Below are 19718 nucleotides of genomic sequence, written 5' to 3' on the forward strand. Positions count from 1 at the left end.
CGGAATTCTATAGCCAGTGAAAATATTTTTCAGGAATAAAAGGAAAGTCAAGATATTCTCAGACAAAGGAAAATAGCATTTGTGGCCAGCAGACCTGTTTGGAACTTCAGAAAGGAACAATTTAATGGGCAAAAATAGGGGTAAATATCAGAATACCCTTATCCTCATTAGTTTAGAATATCTATAGGCAAAAAACTGAATCTTGACAAACCCCATACCTTATACAAAAAATTAAAAATAGATCATGTCTTTAAATCTTACATAAAACTATAAAATTTCTAAAAGAAAACATAAGGCTGATCGGAATATATGATAAGGATGTGAGACGGGCAAGCAATGAGGCTATAAAGGAACACTGAACACTAGTGCAGGAATCAGCTTTTCTTAAAAACTTTTTCTTAGAAATCCAGATAGCAAATATTTTAGGTTTACAGGTATATAGTCTTTGATGTAACCTTTGCAGTGCAAAGGCAGTCAAAGATAGCTAAAGGCAACACATAAACAAATAGACAGATTGAGTAAACCAACATGACTGTGTCCAATAAAATTACTTGAAGTAGCAGACATCCGGCTCAGCAGCCATAGTTTGCCAAACCCTACTCTAATTAGTCAGTATATATTTCATCACGGATATGGGTTAGAAACTGTGAAATTACTTAATGTGTATTCTAAAATTGAGCAAATAGGTAGATATATTGTGGATGAGAGCCAGGTTTCTGTCTGAAAAGGGAGCACAAATACAGAAAAGAAAGATATTTAAGTGCACATATATATACACATTCACACATGTATTTCTAGCTATGTCCACCTTGGGAGCCTTAGAAGAAATGACACCACAGTAGCAATAAGAACACCTAGTGCCCAGATCTTGGTTTATATTAATATGATTTCAGAGCTGGGGCTGAGAAAGTACAAGATGCCTGGAATATCTTGCTATATCAGAAAGTAAGAAAATGCTCAAAAAGGACAGATCATATCAAAAGGACACAGGAGACAAGTTGAAGAGGCTCTCACTAGTCAAAACTGGGATAATTTGAACATCAGAATAAATAATAGTGGACTATACCCAGAGGATAAAAGAATGCATGAGTACATGCTAACATAAATAAATGAATAAGAATAAATGGCAGGAGGCTTCCCTGGTGGTGCAGTGGTTGAGAATCCACCTGCCAATGCAGGGGACACAGGTTCAAGCCCTGGTCTGGGAAGATCCCACATGTCGTGGAGCAACTAAGCCCATGCGCTACAGCTACTGAGCCTGCGCTCTAGAGTCCGCGAGCTGTAGCTACTGAGCCCGTGTGCCACAACTACTGAAGCGAGCTCACCTAGAGCCTGTGCTCCGCAACAAGAGAAGCCACTGCAATGAGAAGCCCATGCATTGCAAGGAAGAGTAGCCCCCACTCGCTGCAACTAGAGAAAGCCTGAATGCAGCAACAAAGACCCAACACAGTCAAAAATAAATAAATTTATTTAAAAAAAAAAGAATAAATGGCAGGACAAAGGGAAAATTCTTCTTCTCAGTAGAATGCCAACTAACAAATGCTGAAGGAATGATGGGATTAGAAAAAAAGATCATTTGATAACCACTATCATAACTGTTTCAGAAATACATATCAATAGATTCTAAGAGGAACAGGATACTTATATAGTTTCAAAGTATCTCCCCTTATGTTCTTTATTAATTGCAAAGGAAATCTAGAGGACATTACAACCAAATTACAAAAGTTAAACCTCTTGATATCTGAGATGCGCTAAGAACATACCACCTTTGTGGTTTTCTTGACAACTGCAACTAATCATGAAAGCCAACCCCAACTGAGAGACATTGTACTAAATAAATATTCTATGCTCTTTGAAAAAGAAAAGGCTATAAAAGACAAAAACTAAGGAACTAAAAAAAAAAACTAAGGAACTGCTCCAGATTAAAGGAGACTCAAGAGACAAGACAATTAAATGCAATGTGTGATCCTGAATTAAATCCTGGACCAGGAGGAAAATCTTTTTCGTTTCTTATAAAGAACATTAGTGAGAGAATTGGCAAAATTTGAATTAGGTCTGTATATTAGATAATAGTAGTTCTCAATATTAATTTTCTAATTTAAAATAACTGTTATAATAGATAACTAATAAGGACCTACTGTATAGTACAGGGAACTCTACTCAATATTCTGTAATAACCTGCTTGGGAAAAGAATCTAAAAAAGAATAGATACATGCATATGTATAAATGATTCACTTTGCTGTACACCTGAAGCTAACACAACATTGTAAATCAACTATACTCCAAAAAAATTTAAAAAAAAAATTTTTTTAAATAAAATAATTATTATATAAGATAGTAGCTTATGTTTTTAGGATACACACTGAAGTATCTGGGGGAAAGTGGAGATTATAAAGACTGCAACTTATTCAGAAAAGATATATTAAAAAAAATTTAAAACATCTTACTGCTCTGTATTTTCTTGAACACTGCTAAGTGGTTTCCACATGTTTTCACACTTTTCTTCCAAAGCACAGAATCTCTCCTTCCAAAGATTGATTAACTGGCAAAGTTCCTGTAAGAAAGGTGTGGGGAAGGAAAAGACTGAAATTATAACAGTTAAACTTTTTTTCTATACTGATATAAAGTATTTTCCCATAGGTGAGAATTATAAAAATTCCTGACAAGAGATCTTTAACTCCATCTCTCTCACATACAGGAGATTTGTGGAAGTGACATTAAAAGGATAGTAATATTACAGGCATTTTTTTAAAAAGTAAATAATTAGCAAACTTTCATATTTTAACCATAAGTAACAAGTTACTTTCCGAGTACCTCAAAACTAACCAAATACACCAAAACGTCACATTGTGTTTGAGAACCACTTTGACAGATATACATAGTTGCTTCTTAACTGATAACACTACCAGAAGACAAAGTAATGCTGAAAATCTAATGGGTCAAGAAGTCCAAAAATATTATCAGTTAATAGAGCTGAAACATTTTACAGAACTTAGTTGGATCATATAAATAAAATGTAAATAGAGGGAATTCCCTGACAAGTTCAGTGTTGGGACTCTGTGCTTTCACTGCCAAGGGTGCGGGTTCAATCCCTGGCTGGGGAACTAAGATCCCGCAAGCCTCGAGGTGTGGCCAAATAAATAAATAGAGCTTAACCTTTTCTCATACTTGGGATCTTTAAACACATTTCTGAATAACACATCAGCTGACAATATACATCTAACACTTTGATTATGAATAGAGTGTCAGTATTTTTACTAATCTCAAAGTAGAGGGAAATGCAGGTATTTTCAGATTTATCTACATGTAACCAGGTGTTCAGAGTTTACATCATTGGTTTGTCAGCACTAACTTCAAGTTCTAGAATATCTCAGAAATAGCTCAGTTAGTAAACTTGCTTCCTTTAAGCCAGGGAAGTCAAACCACTCATGCTAAAATACTTTTCACGGCATAGGTGGGTTTTTTTCTAATTTTTTTTTAAATATTAGGATGTTTTTAAGAGCACTTTTTTTTTTTTTTTTTTTGGCTGTGTCGGGTCTTAGTTGCGGCATGTAGAATCTTCGTTGAGGTATGCAGGATCTTTTATTGCGGCATGTGGACTCTTCCTTGCAGCATGCAGGCTTCTCTCTAGTTGTGGTGCAACAGCTCCAGAGCATGTGGGCTCTGTAGCTTGTGGCACGCAGGCTCCCTAGTTAAGGTGCATGAGTTCAGTAGTTGCAGTGCACGGGCTTAGTTGCCCCGCAGCATGCAGGATCCCAGGTCCCTGACCAGGGATTGAACCCGCATCCCCCGCATTGTAAGGTGGATCCTTTACCACTGGACCACCAGGGAAGTCCCGTTTTGTTTGTTTTTTAACAGTTGCTTGCCAATTTTAAACATTTCAAAACAGCTAATTAATAAAAAGCTGATCTACATACCTAAAAAGATCTAGGCAGGTTTAAGGTAAACTTGTTGCAATTTCAAACAGCAAGAATATGTTCTAGAAACATATAGAAGAGCCCCTCAAAAATGGATGCCTTTCAGGCAGTATCATCACCACTATGGCTGTAAGGGGATCTAACTATTGTAAGATGCTCTTGCGGCCTCAGTTCCCTCATTAGAAAACTAGGCTAGTAATAGAACCTGTATCTACATTGGTGGGAGGAATAAACACATAGTGAGTTGCTCAATAAATGTTAACTATCATTTGTACTAATTTCCAATATTAACCTTTTATCTGAAAAGGTTCATGCTTATCAATTAGGGAAACAAATAATCTTATTTTAAAGTTGCTATCTTTCTTTTTTTTTTTTTTTCATTCCATTCAAGAAGGTTTTGTTTCGTTGTTTCTTCGGCTGTGCTGTGCAGCTTGCGGGATCTTAGTTTCCCCACCAGGGAATGAACCAGGCCATGGCAGTGAAAGCACCGAGTCCTGACCACTGGAATGCCAGGGAATTCCCTCAAGAGGGTATTAAATCATTTATTGATTACACATGATAATGGATGATACACAAGCTTCATTCCCATCTAGAACTTTATCTGGTACCATAATTCAATTTAGATATATTGCATAGGATGTGCCAACAATCATATTAATAACCAAAAAACTCCTTTGCTTGGGTGACCCTTTTTTTTTTTTTTTTTGCGGTACGCGGGCCTCTCACTGTTGTGGCCTCTCCCGTTGCGGAGCACAGGCTCCGGACGCGCAGGCTCAGCAGCCATGGCTCACGGGCCCAGCCGCTCCACGGCAGGTGGGATCTTCCCGGACCAGGGCACGAACCCGTGTCCCCTGTATCGGCAGGCGGACTCTCAACCACTGTGCCACCAGGGAAGCCCTGGGTGACCCTTTTAACTGTGAACTCCAGGTCACAACACAGTAACTGTCTGTTCAACTACACCAAGGTTTCTGAAGACAATGTCTTCTCCACCCAAGCAGGTTGTAAATAAATTTGGAACCTGGCATCACCATGAAGAAATTCTAACTTCACACTGTTGGTGTAGTTTACCAAGATGGCTTCAGAGTAGACTAACTTCATACAGCACATTTTAAAAAAGACATGTTTAGGGCTTCCCTGTAGCTTCCTGTAGCTTCCCTGTCACTTCCCTGGCTCTCGTCTCCTGCTAAGCTTTGTTTCCTGGCAGTAATTACAACCTCCTGCCACTGCCATAGCTCCTGCTGCTGCTGGAACAGCCATAGCCACCTTGGTTTCATGGTTTGGCAAAGTACTGACTTCCACCACCATAGGGGCCAGCACTTCTGCCTCCAAAGTTTCCTCCTTTTATGGGTTCAAAATCTGAAGATTGTTGTAACTGCCAAAATCGTTGTAGCCTCCGCCACCTCCAAAAGTGCTCCCATCATTACCAAATCCATTATAGCCATCCCCACTGCCACCATAGCCACCACCACCGCGGCTGCCACCAAAGCCAGCTCAACCACTGAAGTTTCCTCCATGACCAAAGCTGTCATTCCCACCAAAACCCCCTCCACGACCACCACCAAAGCTTCCACTTTGACCTCTTTGGCTGGATGAGGCACTAGCCATCTCTTGCTGAGATAGGGCTTTCCTTACTTCACAGTTGTGGCCATTCACAGTGTGGTATTTCTGAATGACAATCCTGTCTACAGAGTCATGGTCATCAAAGGTTACGAAAGCAAAGCCTCTCTTTTTGCCACTGCCTTGGTCAGTCATGATTTCAATCACTTTCGTACTGTTCAAAATAATCTCTTAGGTGATGTTCTTCAGTGTCTTCTTTAATGCCACCAACAAAAATCTTTTTCACAGTTAAGTGGGCACCAGGTCTTTGAGAATCTTCTCTTGAGACGGCCCTCTTTGGTTCCTCAACTCTTCCATCCACCTTGTGTGGCCTTGCCTTCATGGCCGCACCCACCGCTTCCACAGTGGCATACGTGACAACCCGAAAGCCTCTGGAGTGCCTGGTGCTTGGATCCCTCATTACCACACAGTCTGTGCACACTCCTGACTGCTCACAATGGCTCCTCAGGCTCTCATCGGTTGTTTCAAAGTCAAGCCTCCGATGAAGAGCTTCCGCAGCTGTTCGGGCTCTTCGGGCGACTCTGACTTAGACACGAGGGCCCTGGAGAGGGCAGACTTTAACAGTGCTTGTTTGGCGGTGTCCAGGGACAGAAAGCTAAAGTTGCTTTAATTCTTATCTAAAAACCTTAGATGTATTTCCCTTCTCATTTCAGGTGACATGGATATGAATTCCCTTTCCCTCTTTCCAAAACAAAGAATTCTTTACTGGTCACTAAACCATGTCAACAGTTTCACTGACCAAAGAGTTCTGTCATGTAGTAATAGCCTCATTTAACAGAACTTCAGAATTCATAACTAAGGGCTTAAGAATACCAGAAATTATTTTCCATATATCTGATATTTATAGATTATGACTTGCCTGGCTTGAAGGTTTGGTTTTGATTTAAAGCATCATATACTGAGGAATAGTTTACATGGAGCAAGTCATAAATTACATTTATCAATAAAAATTAAGAATTGTATCAGGGCTTCCCTGTTGGCGCAGTGGTTGAGAGTCTGCCTGCCGATGCAGGGGACACGGGTTCGTGCCCCGGTCCGGGAAGATCCCACATGCTGTGGAGCGGCTGGGCCCGTGAGTCATGGCCACTGAGCCTGCATGTCCGGAGCCTGTGCTCCGCAACAGGAGAGGCCGCGACAGTGAGAGGCCTGCGTACCGCAAAAAAAAAAAAAAAAAAAAAAAGAATTGTATCAATTTACTACAATTTAAATGCCTGATACTGAAGAGACAAAAATAGTAAAAGAAAGCAGGGAATAGTTTGCGAAAGAGGGTAACTATCCATGTTACAGTAAAAACAAAAACAACAACAACAAAAATTAAAGTTAAATGTAGATACATGTTCATTTTAAATGCTATGACCATCTTCTGCTAACTGTACTCCTGATGGTATATTTCTGCAGTTCATCTTTCTTCTTGATGTGAGGGAAGGACTATTACGTTTTATTGTGCTTTAGCATAGGGCTCTACATGTAGCAAATCATCAAATATTAACTGATCAAGAGAAATACTCTCAATTATTTCACATTAATTACTGTTGTAAGCAAAAGTGGCTATGGTATTTTCAGGATTCTAATTTAGTTATATAGCTTTGAGTCTGTAACAGGGATTATCAGGTTAAAGATCATAATACTTTCTTTTTACGCTCCTTAAATCACCTAAATAAGATACCTGTGAATGGATTTTCTTTATTGTCTTCAGGTCTTCAGTTAAGTTTTCACAAAGCTTCTGTGTTTCAGCCAAGGAAGAAATTGTATCTTCTTTTAGTTCATGTAGATTGTTACACAGTGTACTGAGAAAGCCATCCATTTCCTTCTTCTGATCTTCTATCTTTGAAGAAAAAAAAAAAATTAATTTCGTGGAGACCTTCCAGATGGCGGAGGAGTAAGATGTGGAGATCACCTTCCTCCCCACAAATACATCAGAAATACATCTACATGTGGAACAACTCCTACAGAACACCTAATGAACGCTGGCACAATACCTCAGACTTCCCAAAAGTTGTGCGGCTGACAGGGTCTTGGTGTTCCGGCTGGGTGTCAGGCCTGTGCCTCTGAGGTGGGAGAGCCAAGTTCGGGACATTGGTCCACCAGAGACCTCCCGGCTCCACGTAATACCAAATGGCGAAAGCTCTCCCAGAGATCTCCATCTCAACGCTAAGAAAGACCCAGGTCCACTCAACGACCAGCAAGCTACAGTGCTGGACCCCCTATGTCAAACAACTAGCAAGACAGGAACACAACCCCACCCATTAGCAGAGAGGCTGCCTAAAATCATAATAAGGTCACAAACACCCCAAAACACACCACCAAACGTGGTCCTACCCACCAGAAAGACAAGATCCAGCCTCATCCACCAGAACACAGGCACCAGTCCCCTCCACCAGGAAGCCTACACAACCCACTGAACCAATCTTAGCCACTGGGGGCAGACACCAAAACCAATGGGAAATACGAACTTGCAGCCTACGAAAAGCAGACCCCAAACACAGTAAGTTAAGCAAAATGAGAAGACAGAGAAACACACAGCAGATGAAGGAGCAAGGTAAAAACCCACCAGACGAAACAAATGAAGAGGAAGTAGCCAGTATACCTGAAAAAGAATTCAGAATAATGATAGTAAAGAAGATCCAAAATCTTGGAAATAGAATGGAGACAATACAAGAAACGTTTAACAAGGACCTAGAAGAACTAAAAAGCAAACAAACAATGATGAACAACACAATAAATGAAATTTCACAATAAATGAAATTAAAAATTCTCTAGAAGGAATCAGTAGCAGAATAACTGAGGCAGAAGAACAGATAAGTGACCTGGAAGATAAAATAGTGGGAATAACTACCACAGAGCAGAAAAAAGAAAAAAGAATGAAAAGAACTGAGGACAGTCTCAGAGACCTCTGGGACAACACTAAACACACAAACATTTGAATCATAGGGGTCCCAGAAGAAGAAGAGAAAAAGAAAGGGACTGAGAAAATATTTGTAGAGATTACAGTTGAAAACTTCCCTAATACAGGAAGGAAATAGTCAAGTCCAGGAAGCACAGAGAGTCCCATACAGAATAAAACCAGGAGAAACATGCCAAGCCACATATTAATCAAATGATCAAAAATTAAATACAAAGAAAAAATATTAAAAGCAGCAAGGGAAAAACAACAAATAACATACAAGGGAATCTCCATAAGGTTAACAGCTGATCTTTCAGCAGAAACTCTGCAAGCCAGAAGGGAGTTGCAGGACATATTTAAAGTGATGAAAGGGAAAAACCTACAACCAAGAATACTCTACCCAGCAAGGATCTCATTCAGATTCAACAGAGAAATTAAAACATTTTCAGACACGCAAAAGCAAAGAGAATTCAGCACCACCAAACCAGCTTTACAACAAATGCTAAAGGAACTTCCCGAGGCAGGAAAAACAAGAGAAGGAAAAGACCTACAATAACAAACCCAGGACAATTAAGAAAATGATAATAGGAACATACATATCCATAACTACCTTAAATGTAAATGGATTAAATGTTCCAACCAAAAGGCACAGACTGGCTGAATGGATACAAAAACAAGACCTGCATATATGCTGTCTACAAGAGACCCACTTCAGACCTAGGGACACATACAGACTGAAAGTGAGGGGATGGAAAACAGATATTCCATGCAAATGGAAATTAAATGAAAGCTGGATAGCAATTCTCATATCAGACAAAATAGACTTTAAAATAAAGACTATTTACAAGAGACAAAGAAGGACACTACATAATGATCAAGGGATGAATCCAAGAAGAAGATAAAACAATTGTAAATATTTATGCACCCAACATAGGAGCACCTCAATACATAAGGCAAATGCTAACAGCCATAAAAGGGGAAATCGCCAGTAACACAATCATAGTAGGGGACTTTAACACCCCACTTTCACCAATGGACAGATCATCAAAACGAAAATAAATAAGGAAACACAAGCTTTAAATGATACATTAAACAAGATGGACTTAATTGATATTTATAGGACATTCCATCCAAAACAACAGAATACACTTTCTTCTCAAGTGCTCATGGAACATTCTCCAGGATAGATCATATCTTGGGTCACCTCACACCAGTCAGAATGGCCATCATCAAAAATCTACAGACAACAAATGCTGGAGAGGGTGTGGAGAAAAGGGAACCCTCTGGCACTGTTGGTGGGAATGTAAATTGATACAGCCACTATGGAGAACAGCATGGAGGGTCCTTAAAAAACTAAAAATAGAACTACCATATGACCCAGCAATCCCACTACTGGGCATATACCCTGAGAAAACCATAATTCAAAAAGATACATGTACCACAATGTTCACTGCAGCTCTATTTACAATAGCCAGGACATGGAAGCAACCTAGGTGTCCATCGACAGATGAATGGATAAAGATGTGGCACATATATACAATGGAATATTAGTCAGCCATAAAAAGAAACGAAATTGAGTTATTTGTAGTGAGGTGGATGGACCTGGAATCTGTCATACAGAGTGAAGTAAGTCAGAAAGAGAAAAACAAATACCATATGCTAACACATATATATGGAATCTAAAAAAAAAGAAAAAAAATGGTTCTGAAGGACCTAGGGGCAGGACAGGAATAAAGACGCAGACATAGAGAATGGACTTGAGGACATGGGGAGGGGGAAGGGTAAGCTGGGACGAAGTGAGAGAGTGGCATGGACATATATACACTACCAAATGTAAAGAGATAGCTAGCGGGAAGCAACCACATAGCACAGGGAGATCAGCTTGGTGCTTTGTGTCCACCTAGAGGGGTGGGATAGGGAGGGTGGGAGGGAGACACAAGAGGGAGGAGATATGGGGATATATGTATACGTATAGCTGATTCACTTTGTTATATAGCAGAGACTAACACACCATTGTAAAGCAATTATACTCCAATAAAGATGCTAAAAAAAATTAATTTCTTTTCTTAAGTTAAAAATGTTTTAAATTCATTTATTTATTTATTTTTATTTTTTTGAATACATACAAAATAGAAAAGGTAGAAAACAGTATGCAGAGAATAGTCCCTTTCCCCTTCAGCCCCTAGAACCCCACCCAGTCCCACTCCCACCTCTGAGAGATTATTGTTACCGTTTCTAAACACTTTCAGAGGTTTTTTATTATCCATGTTGAGGCATTTATGCATACATATATGGGTATACGTTCATATGTATATCTTCCTCACCCACCATATGATAGACCGCTATATATGTTACTATGTGAAGTTAAATATTTATCTTGAAGATCATTCCCTCTCATTTTTCTTCGCCATGATTCTGCTGACCGCATCAATGGCAGAGAGCATCCTATCTCCTCCCTCTTCCAGATTCCTTCTCACAACCCATGGGTTTTGCATGTGGACATCTCTCTAGATGTGGCCACAGACAGAGTTTCTTTCTTAAACAACAATTTGAGATAATAAGAATATTTGTTACCTTATTAGCCAGTATCAATGAAGTCTTGAAAATATGTTTTAGTTGACTATTGATTTCCAGTATAGATATCACAGTGGGTGATAAAACTGTTTCCAGTGAACTGAGGAGGTCACTCTTAAGTACATTCTGGTTTTGAAAATAAACAAACAACTCTTTAAAAAGAATATTTTCACTTCCATAAGTCTGGCTGGTTAAATCATAATATCTTAAATACTGTGTTAACTAAACATATGCATATTAAAATCCTAAGTATCCATTCTCTATTCTGTATACCCTACAGAGCCTATTTATTACTAGAGTTTATATTCATCATAAATCACTTAATCCTGCATACAGTAATTACAAAAATTGTTGCTTGATGTACAATAGATTTTTAACAGTCTACTGCAACAGAAGTCAAGAATTCAGATGAGGGGAAAGTGACAGTCATTTGATAAGATTTCAGCATTGCAAACAAAGGAAGCAAAAAAAAAACACCTACAACTATATTTTAATGAAATAAATTTCAAACAAGTTTAGATTACTAAGTCAAAAATGCTGAAACCAAATAGTCTTCAAAAGTAGGCTTTGGGCTGGAGGTATTTAAATTTGAAGACCTGGCGAGTTGTATCCTATTGTATCAGAAGAACTTGTCAAGGTTCTTGTTCTTGTCAAGTTACATAGAAAAGTTGAGAAAGTACTGTAGATTGGGAATTTTTATAAAAAGAAGAAAAGAATTCAGAACAAAGCTCCTTTTACTAGGGCAAGCATAAGGAACTATAACAGAAATAATTAGTAAATACTTCAAAGGGTACTGGTTTTCTTTTGAAAGAAGAGCAAGCATACTAATTTCAACTCATTCTGTGGGAGCAGCAATCATCTCTTCAGACTCAAGCTTGCTTATAGCTTGATAGGAAGTCATCAATAAATACAGACTACCATTTAGCAAATGAATCAATTTCCAAAAAGTTGGTACCAACAGAGTATCTTTTAACTTTTTTAAATTTGGGTGACTGAAGAAATCTACCAAATGTCATAAGCACTGAATTTAGGCAGTGTCAGTGAACATTTGAACTTGGAAAATGTTCAACAAATATCGTTAAACTCAAAAAGGGAGGCAGCGAGCCTGTACAAAGAAAAAAAAGTGAGATGACTAAGAACTTCCTAGACAAATGATACAATTACAAAATAAAGGGTATATACAAATCAAGTATGGAAAAGGTAAACAACATTGTGTAATTAGATGGCTGGCTTCTATAGAATTATGAAAAACAGCCTCACAGATAAAGGCCAGAAGGGCTTGATCACACATATCTGACCCCACAAATTTTATATACGTTCTCCAAATTCTGTAAGTCATTTTTCTTGCATATTTTTCTGAATTTCTGTAGTTTTAAAATTAACTACCTAATATCTCCTGGTTGGGTCAGAGTAACATTAGCATGACTATTCCAGGACCCTTGAGAAAAAGATGAATGACCAATTTCTGAGCCAGCTAACAAGTCATGGGTCCCTTGAATTCACGTGAAGCTAAACCTACTATTTCTAGTTATTAAAAGGCTTACTAACTCCTACTCTTTATGTTACAGGACGTAAGTGAAAGAAGTTTCAAAAGTTATATATATACGTTTGGAAATTAATCTTTCTGGGAGAAAAAAACAGTGAAGAGATTTGCCTTTAAAAATATAAACCTACTCTCTTAAAGTGATATGTTTACCATTGTGTCTAGTAAAGCTTAAGATGAAAGAATAGCCGTTAACATTGGTTTTGAAGACTTATCAAATGTAACCCTTCAAAAATAAGAGATTTACTAACAATCAATTTCTGAAGTACAGTTTTACTTTCTGCTGCTAATGATTGTTCTTTTAATATCATAATAGAAATCTGAGAAACAAGTGTAGACACATTTTCTGGAATAGATGTGAGAGATCCAAGTGCTGTTGTAGTAATCGTGTCTAATGCAGAGACACTGGAAGACAGCAGGTTACCTATACCAAAAAAAAAAGAAGATTTAAACTCGGCAATAAATATATTTAAATACAAATACAACGTTCAAAGAGGTTGGAAAAATTATATCCTTGTTGTGGAAATTTGTAATAACAAATAAGCTTAAAATAATTGGCTCACTACATAAGCATGGAATTATTGTAAATATAAATTAAATACATTCCTGCAGTACTCAGTAAGCACTTGGCACATCTGTAGATGTATCAGACCCAAAACTGTAACTCAGTGTAAATCAAGAGTTAGAATATTCTAAAAACTAATCTCTAATTGAAGGTAATACACAGTATTACTGCAGATAAAAGAGGTTAAAGAAGAGAAACTAGAAATCAATAAACAAAACTTTTAGTGGTTAGCTTAGAGTGACTAGATCTAGGTGATTTTTACAATTTTTTACATTTCTGCATCTTCCAACTTTTCTATAGTGAAGACAATACTTTAATAATAAACAAATGGGGGACTTCCCTGGTGGCACAGTGGTTAAGAATCCGCCTGCTAATGCAGGGAACACAGGTTCGAGCCCTGGTCTGGGAAGATCCCACATGCCAGGGAGCAACTCAGCCTGTGCACCACAACTACTGAGCCTGCACTCTAGAGCCCGCGAGCCACAACTACTGAGCCCGTGTGCCACAACTACTGAAGCCCAGGAGCCTAGAGCCCATGCTCCACAATAAGAAAAGCCATCGCAATGAGAAGCCCACACGCAGCAATGAAGAGTAGCCTTGGCTCGCCGCAACTAGAGAAAGCCTGTGCGCAGCAATGAAGACCCAACGTAGCCATACATACATACATACATACATAAATTTAAAATAATAATAAACGAATGGATACTTACTTTCCTAAATGAAGATAACAACAATGGTTATGGTTAAAAATAATACCCATATATTCTGACAATATAGCAAACATTCAAAATACACATTCTCAAAAGAAAAAAAAAGTTGGAGAATGTTTATGCACAGAAAATTTCAATAAGGAAACCCAAGATATGTAACAAGGTATGTAATGAGTTTTATAGAAAAAACTCAACTAACATTTGTTTTAATTCAAAGGCATTAATCCCTAGTCTGAATAGATAGTGTGCATTGGAGGGGACTACTGACACTGTCACCTGAGTTTTTATGATATTTAATTATCAGTTTTGAAATTAGTCTCACACTAAACACACAAAGATTAGAATTAGAAATGCCTGAACTTACCAAACAAGGTTTTATGAACTTCTAGCATGGCCTTTTGTTTTGTGCTGCCATCCTTAATTAATTCTTCCATACTATCAAACAGACTATTCAGGTTTTTGCCAAAAATATCCTGAGCTTCTGCATTGTGCTGATCAACTGCCTTCTTACGATCCAGTTTAGAATGGAGACCAGATACATCTTTTGTAGTTTCTTCAACTGTGTTAAGCAACTATATATGATTTTTAAAAATAAGTGTTGATAAGATGGATATGACAAAAGCAGTCTAATGAAAATATCTGTGCTTCATAAGGATTTTTCCTGATAAGAACTAGTAAATTTTATATATTGTATCAGAAGAAAATTTTAAACTTATGCTAATTTATCCAGGAATGTTTATTTCCCCTCCCCTAGCCATTTAGACAAGGAAAACTGATTTTGCCAATCTATTTTAGTAATTATGCTCCCTCACAAATTTTTTCCCCCATTATATGTTACTAATTCCTAGGAAAATTACACCTAATAAAAAATTGAATACTCATTAGAAGATACTAAATTCTTGAAGACTGATTAATCTCAACCATGACCACAGGTAAAGCATTACAACACCATTATTCTAAACATCCACAAAGTATATTAAAGTCATGTTCTATTTTCAAAACTTTAGGAATAGTTTTTTCTTAAATTAGCATCTCTAGTGAAGCAAATTTAGACGAAATAGTAACATAATGTTTCTTAAATGGATGGAAGTATCATTTGGGGTGAATAAATAGAATTTCACAATTAATGCTTAAGCTAAGAGTTACTCCTACCCATTCTTTAATTTCTTTAATGCAAGTACAAATTAAAACAAAGGACAAACCCTGCTGGCAGTATCATGAAGTTTCTCCTCAGTACTTTCCAAAGCTGACGTGAAATATTCTTCTTCAACAAGCTGTAATTTCGTTTCTTGTAAATGTCTTTGAGTGGTTTCAAGTTCCTGTGTCTTATTTTGCAGGTCAGATTTACACTGGTCAAGTTCATTTTTATTATCCGTAAACAATTCTGTAACCTATAACACATTAAACATTTTTTTTGAAGAATTAAAAAACGCAGAACTGGTTGTTGAGATACCTGGCTAGTTCGTAATATAATGTTAGAAGAACCAAACAAATTATTTCCATGTAAAAGTTGTAACAAGTTACTAGGTACGTTAGAACATTTTATATGGCATCTGGTTTCTTCCTATAAATTCATTAAAAACAAGTAACAGGGTAGTTCCCTGGCGGTCCAGTGGTTAGGACTCTGCGCTTCCAGTGCAGGGGGCACAGGTTTGATCCCTGGTTAGGGAACTAAGATCCCACAAGCCATGCAACAAACAAACAAACAAAAAACAAGTAATAGGTCTAATGGAGTGGTGTTAATTCTTCAGATTCCTTCCAACACTGCCAGTGTGAGGGTGGCACTGAAGGGTCAGGTCTTTCTACCTTAGTTATTTAACATCTGGTTTCTCCCAACATCTGCATTTCCTCAGCTGATAAACATGTTGATGAAAATGTCTCAGCATTCACTATTTAGCTTTAACATTAAATTGTACAATTCAGTTAATTTCTTAAAATGTTGCATTAATATAAGTGTCAAAATAGTCAGCTTCTTCATTATCATTGATGATAGTAAAAATATTGTGATACAACTTACTTTTAGTTTAAAGGTCAGCAAGAAAAAAAATCTTAAAGAAAAAATATCAGGTCCATCACCTTCTGAAATTGTCCTTTAATATTTGCTTTTTGCATGACATTCAATACAGTTTTGAATGCTTACCCTACTTAGCTCTTCCTCAACAGCAGCAATTTTTTCAAGCAATTCTACAATTTGTTCTTCTTGAACAGTTAGTTTTCCACTCATGGCTCTAAAATAAAATTTAAAAGGAGTTTGACAGTTAATATTTTTTCCTAATTCTTATAAAATTTATTCTAACACAATTGAGGCAGTTAAATATAATCTCTACCATTTATCACTATCATGACAATGATGCCTAAGTGTCAAGAGATAGATACTAAGTGCAGAAAACAAATGTATTCTTTGTCCTTGGTTTAGAAATAGACTTTTTCTTGTTTTCTCCATTTTGAAACTGAGAATCCCTACCTATGAGGGGGAAAAAACATGTTTGTATATATAATTTGAGAAGCTACAAAGATGACAGAAGATTATAACCCACATAAAAAAAGTAGAGGTGGGACATACAGCTAGGTGTCTGTCAGGAATCAGGAATATGAAGTATAAACAAGACACACAGAATCCAGGAGAGGCTTGTGATGTGAAGGCATCAAGTGTCACAGGAGGAAGGGGTGAGATAAGGGGCGAAAACCTGGGAAACTAAAGTATGTATACAGAGCAATTACACTCCCCTGCTCCCAGCACCCATACCCCAATACACACCCCACTGTCACATACCACTGTCACACCACCACAAAAGTCCTCATGAGATAAACGATTATTCTCTAAAGCACAGTTCCTCAGCCTTAGCACTACTGACATTTTGGACCAGACAATTCTGGTCTGCTTTAACGGGGCTCTCTGATTTTTTGAGCATTAGCAAGTTTCAGAAGTCAGTGCTATCTTTTGCCTTCTTCTAGTTCCCTCGTAACTACCAATCATTTTCTATTCCGCACTGTGCTTAAATGGCAAAGAATTTTAAGAATGTAGATTTCCTCAAATTATTAGCTAGAGATATTGTTAATTAAAGGAAAAGACAGAACTGAAGTATAAGAGGAGAGTTAATTCTAACAGTCTTTTGATAACTATATTAGTTCCTTATTGGAAATAGCTCTTTAAAGTAGAATGGGATATTTGAAATGCTTTTCCTATACTGAATATACAAGAGGGATGCAACATTGTTATTTAATGAATTATATAGTTTTGATAAATAATTTTTAATTGAAGTATTATTGACTTACAATATTATATTAGTTTCAGGTGTACAACATAGTGATTTGATATTTTTATACATCACAAAATGGTCACCACAATAAGTCTAGTTACCATCTGTCATCATGTAAAATTATTACAATATTATTGACTATATTCCCTATGCTTTACATTACATCCCTGTGACTGACTTATATAACTGGAATTTTGTACCCCTTAATCCCCTTCACCTCTTTTGCCCACTCCCTCACCACCCTCCTCACTAGGAACCACCAATTTGTCCTCTGTATCTATGAGTCTGCTTCTGTTTTATTACGTTTGTTCATTTGTTTGGTTTTTTTAGGTTCAACATATAAGTGAAATCATAAATTTGTTTGTATCTGACTCATTTCACTTAGCATAATACCCTCTAGATCTATCCATGTTGACATTAATGGCAAGATTTCATTCTTTTTCATGGCTGTGTAGTATTTCATTATTTATGTATCACACCTTCTTTATTCATCTGTCAATGGACACTTAGGTTGGTTCCACATCTTAACTATTATAAATGGTGCTGCAATGAACATATGGGAACATATATCTTTTCAAATTAGTATACTACCTCTCCCAGGCTTAAAGGCATGGATGGCCTTGTATAGACACATCCCCTGTGCAGACAGTATGTGCTGGCTGGCTATGGCAGGCCAGCTGAGTGGGCAGAGGCTGGAGGGAATGATATAGTTTTGATATAGTTTTAAAAGTCTATTAAACTTGGGATAAAAGTTTAAATGTTGGCTGTAGCTTTTGTGATCTTTCTCTGACTTATGGTATAATAATTCTAAGAGCTTTTTCAGAATTAACTTTATTTCAGATCATGCCTCATGCCTATTATGAGTAAACACTGTCCTTAAAATAATGGGATGGACAAACTAAAGTTATTTCTTAATCTAAACTCCATCAAAGAGATGAACAGAAGATAAGAAAATTAAGTCTGCAGTGTCCAATGTTTGACTACTAACAGCAAAAGATACCATATTAGCAAATCAAGAGACAAAACCACTTGTAGATATCCACTGGTTGCCTACTAAGCACCTATTTCCAGCATCCAGATTTACTCTGGGGAATTACTCTCCCCTGACTGCACAGCAGCCAACCTGTATGGGGGGTGGGTGGGGGGCCTAATCCATTCCTAAATCCAGGGAATAAGCCTGACTGGCTCAAGACAATCAGGGAAATTCAACTCCTTTGCCTTTGTATTGGTCATACAAGGACATAACTGAGGACTAAACTAATCAACAAGTGATGTTCCCCTGGCCAGTTTTGATGGTTAAAGGACAGGCAGCTTCTCATCCACATGAGACATGAATGAGAGAAGGTAGCTGTTCTGCTGCTGACCATCTTCCCTGATGAACAGCTAGCCCTAGAAGAAAGTTACCACTCAGGACAGGAAACAGGATCCTTGAGTTACTGGACTAAATATCCTTGCTGTTTTAAGTCAGTTTAAGTTGGGTTTTCTAGCATTCTGATACCAAACTTAAAATATAAAATGTTTTTATTGAATAAGATATAACATATAAAAAATATTAAAATGATAGAAATAGGGACACCTGTAAAGTGAACACTTGAAAAAAAATAATGCAGCACTAGTGTGTATGGTAGAGGAGTATATCTGAAAACCAGAGAAACAGAAAAAAGAAAACATTTTAAAATATCAAGTTTAAGAATTAAGTGCAAATTTACGAAAGATTTTTGTAAAAATGTTTTTGCCAACTGGGTATGGGCCATGAAAGGAACAAACAAAACTAAAGTCACATAGGAAGAATGAAAGGAGAATTATTGTTTAATACCCTACAATACACAATATAAATTTGAGCATTTGTAAAACTAACATATGAACAACAATCAGGAGGATATAGCACATTATGGTAATTGAAAATAAATGGAAAAAATGAGTTTATTAAATGATTTATATACCATTAATTAGAATGATCATGTAATATAACATCTATAAAAGAGTAAAAGGTTATATTAAAATGCTTTTGGTTATTATCAAAAATGCCCTGTGAAAGTCACCCTCCTTAGTATCAAGGATAAACGCATTCAGGAATTTTCAAGTTATAATCCTTAGCATCCCACTTGCCTTCTGCCTCTGTTATTATTGTTGTTTCTACATAAAGCTTCAGTGGAAACTTTCCTTGAAACAAACTACTCCAGGGTTAAAAAGTGAACAGAGGGACTTCCCTGGTGGTCTAGTGGTTAAGAATCCGCCTTTCAATGCAGGGGATGCGGGTTCAAGCCCTGGTCAGGGAACTAAGATCCCACATGCTGCGGGGCAACTAAGCCCGCATGCCACAACTACTGAGCCTGTGTGCCACAACTAGAGAGAAGCCCATGTGCCACAACTAAGATCCTGCATGCCGCAACAAAGACCCGACGCAGCCAAATAAATAAATAAATATTAAAAAAAAAAAAGTGAACAGATTAGTGGTTGCCAGGGGTTAGGGATCATTGGGGAAGAAGGGTTAATGAATATGACTACAGAGGGGTAGCAAGAGCAAGATGTTTGTAATGATAGGATAAATCTGCATCTTAACTGTAGAACTATAGCAAATCTACAAATGCAATAAAATGAGGTAGAATTATACACACACATTGTACTAGTGTCAATTTCCCAGTTT

At 37.3% G+C, this 19718-nt stretch overlaps 1 protein-coding gene and 1 pseudogene across 1 annotated transcript in view; both read right to left on the reverse strand.

Moving 5' to 3' along the window:
• Positions 1–19718, reverse strand: part of KIF11 (kinesin family member 11) — a 49311-nt gene that overhangs the window by 15118 nt on the left and 14475 nt on the right. Inside the window, exons 11-17 of the mRNA XM_030865097.2 lie at positions 15952–16039; positions 15014–15202; positions 14176–14383; positions 12788–12960; positions 10994–11119; positions 7202–7360; positions 2449–2555 (exon numbers count right to left, since the gene is read on the reverse strand). Of these exons, the coding sequence (XP_030720957.1) occupies positions 2449–2555; positions 7202–7360; positions 10994–11119; positions 12788–12960; positions 14176–14383; positions 15014–15202; positions 15952–16039 (1050 nt within the window). The remainder of the gene's footprint in view (positions 1–2448; positions 2556–7201; positions 7361–10993; positions 11120–12787; positions 12961–14175; positions 14384–15013; positions 15203–15951; positions 16040–19718) is intronic.
• Positions 5126–6895, reverse strand: LOC115857788 (heterogeneous nuclear ribonucleoprotein A1-like; annotated as a pseudogene).

Source organism: Globicephala melas, chromosome 16 (genome assembly GCF_963455315.2).
Source record: "Globicephala melas chromosome 16, mGloMel1.2, whole genome shotgun sequence".
NCBI classification, from domain to species: domain Eukaryota; kingdom Metazoa; phylum Chordata; class Mammalia; order Artiodactyla; family Delphinidae; genus Globicephala; species Globicephala melas.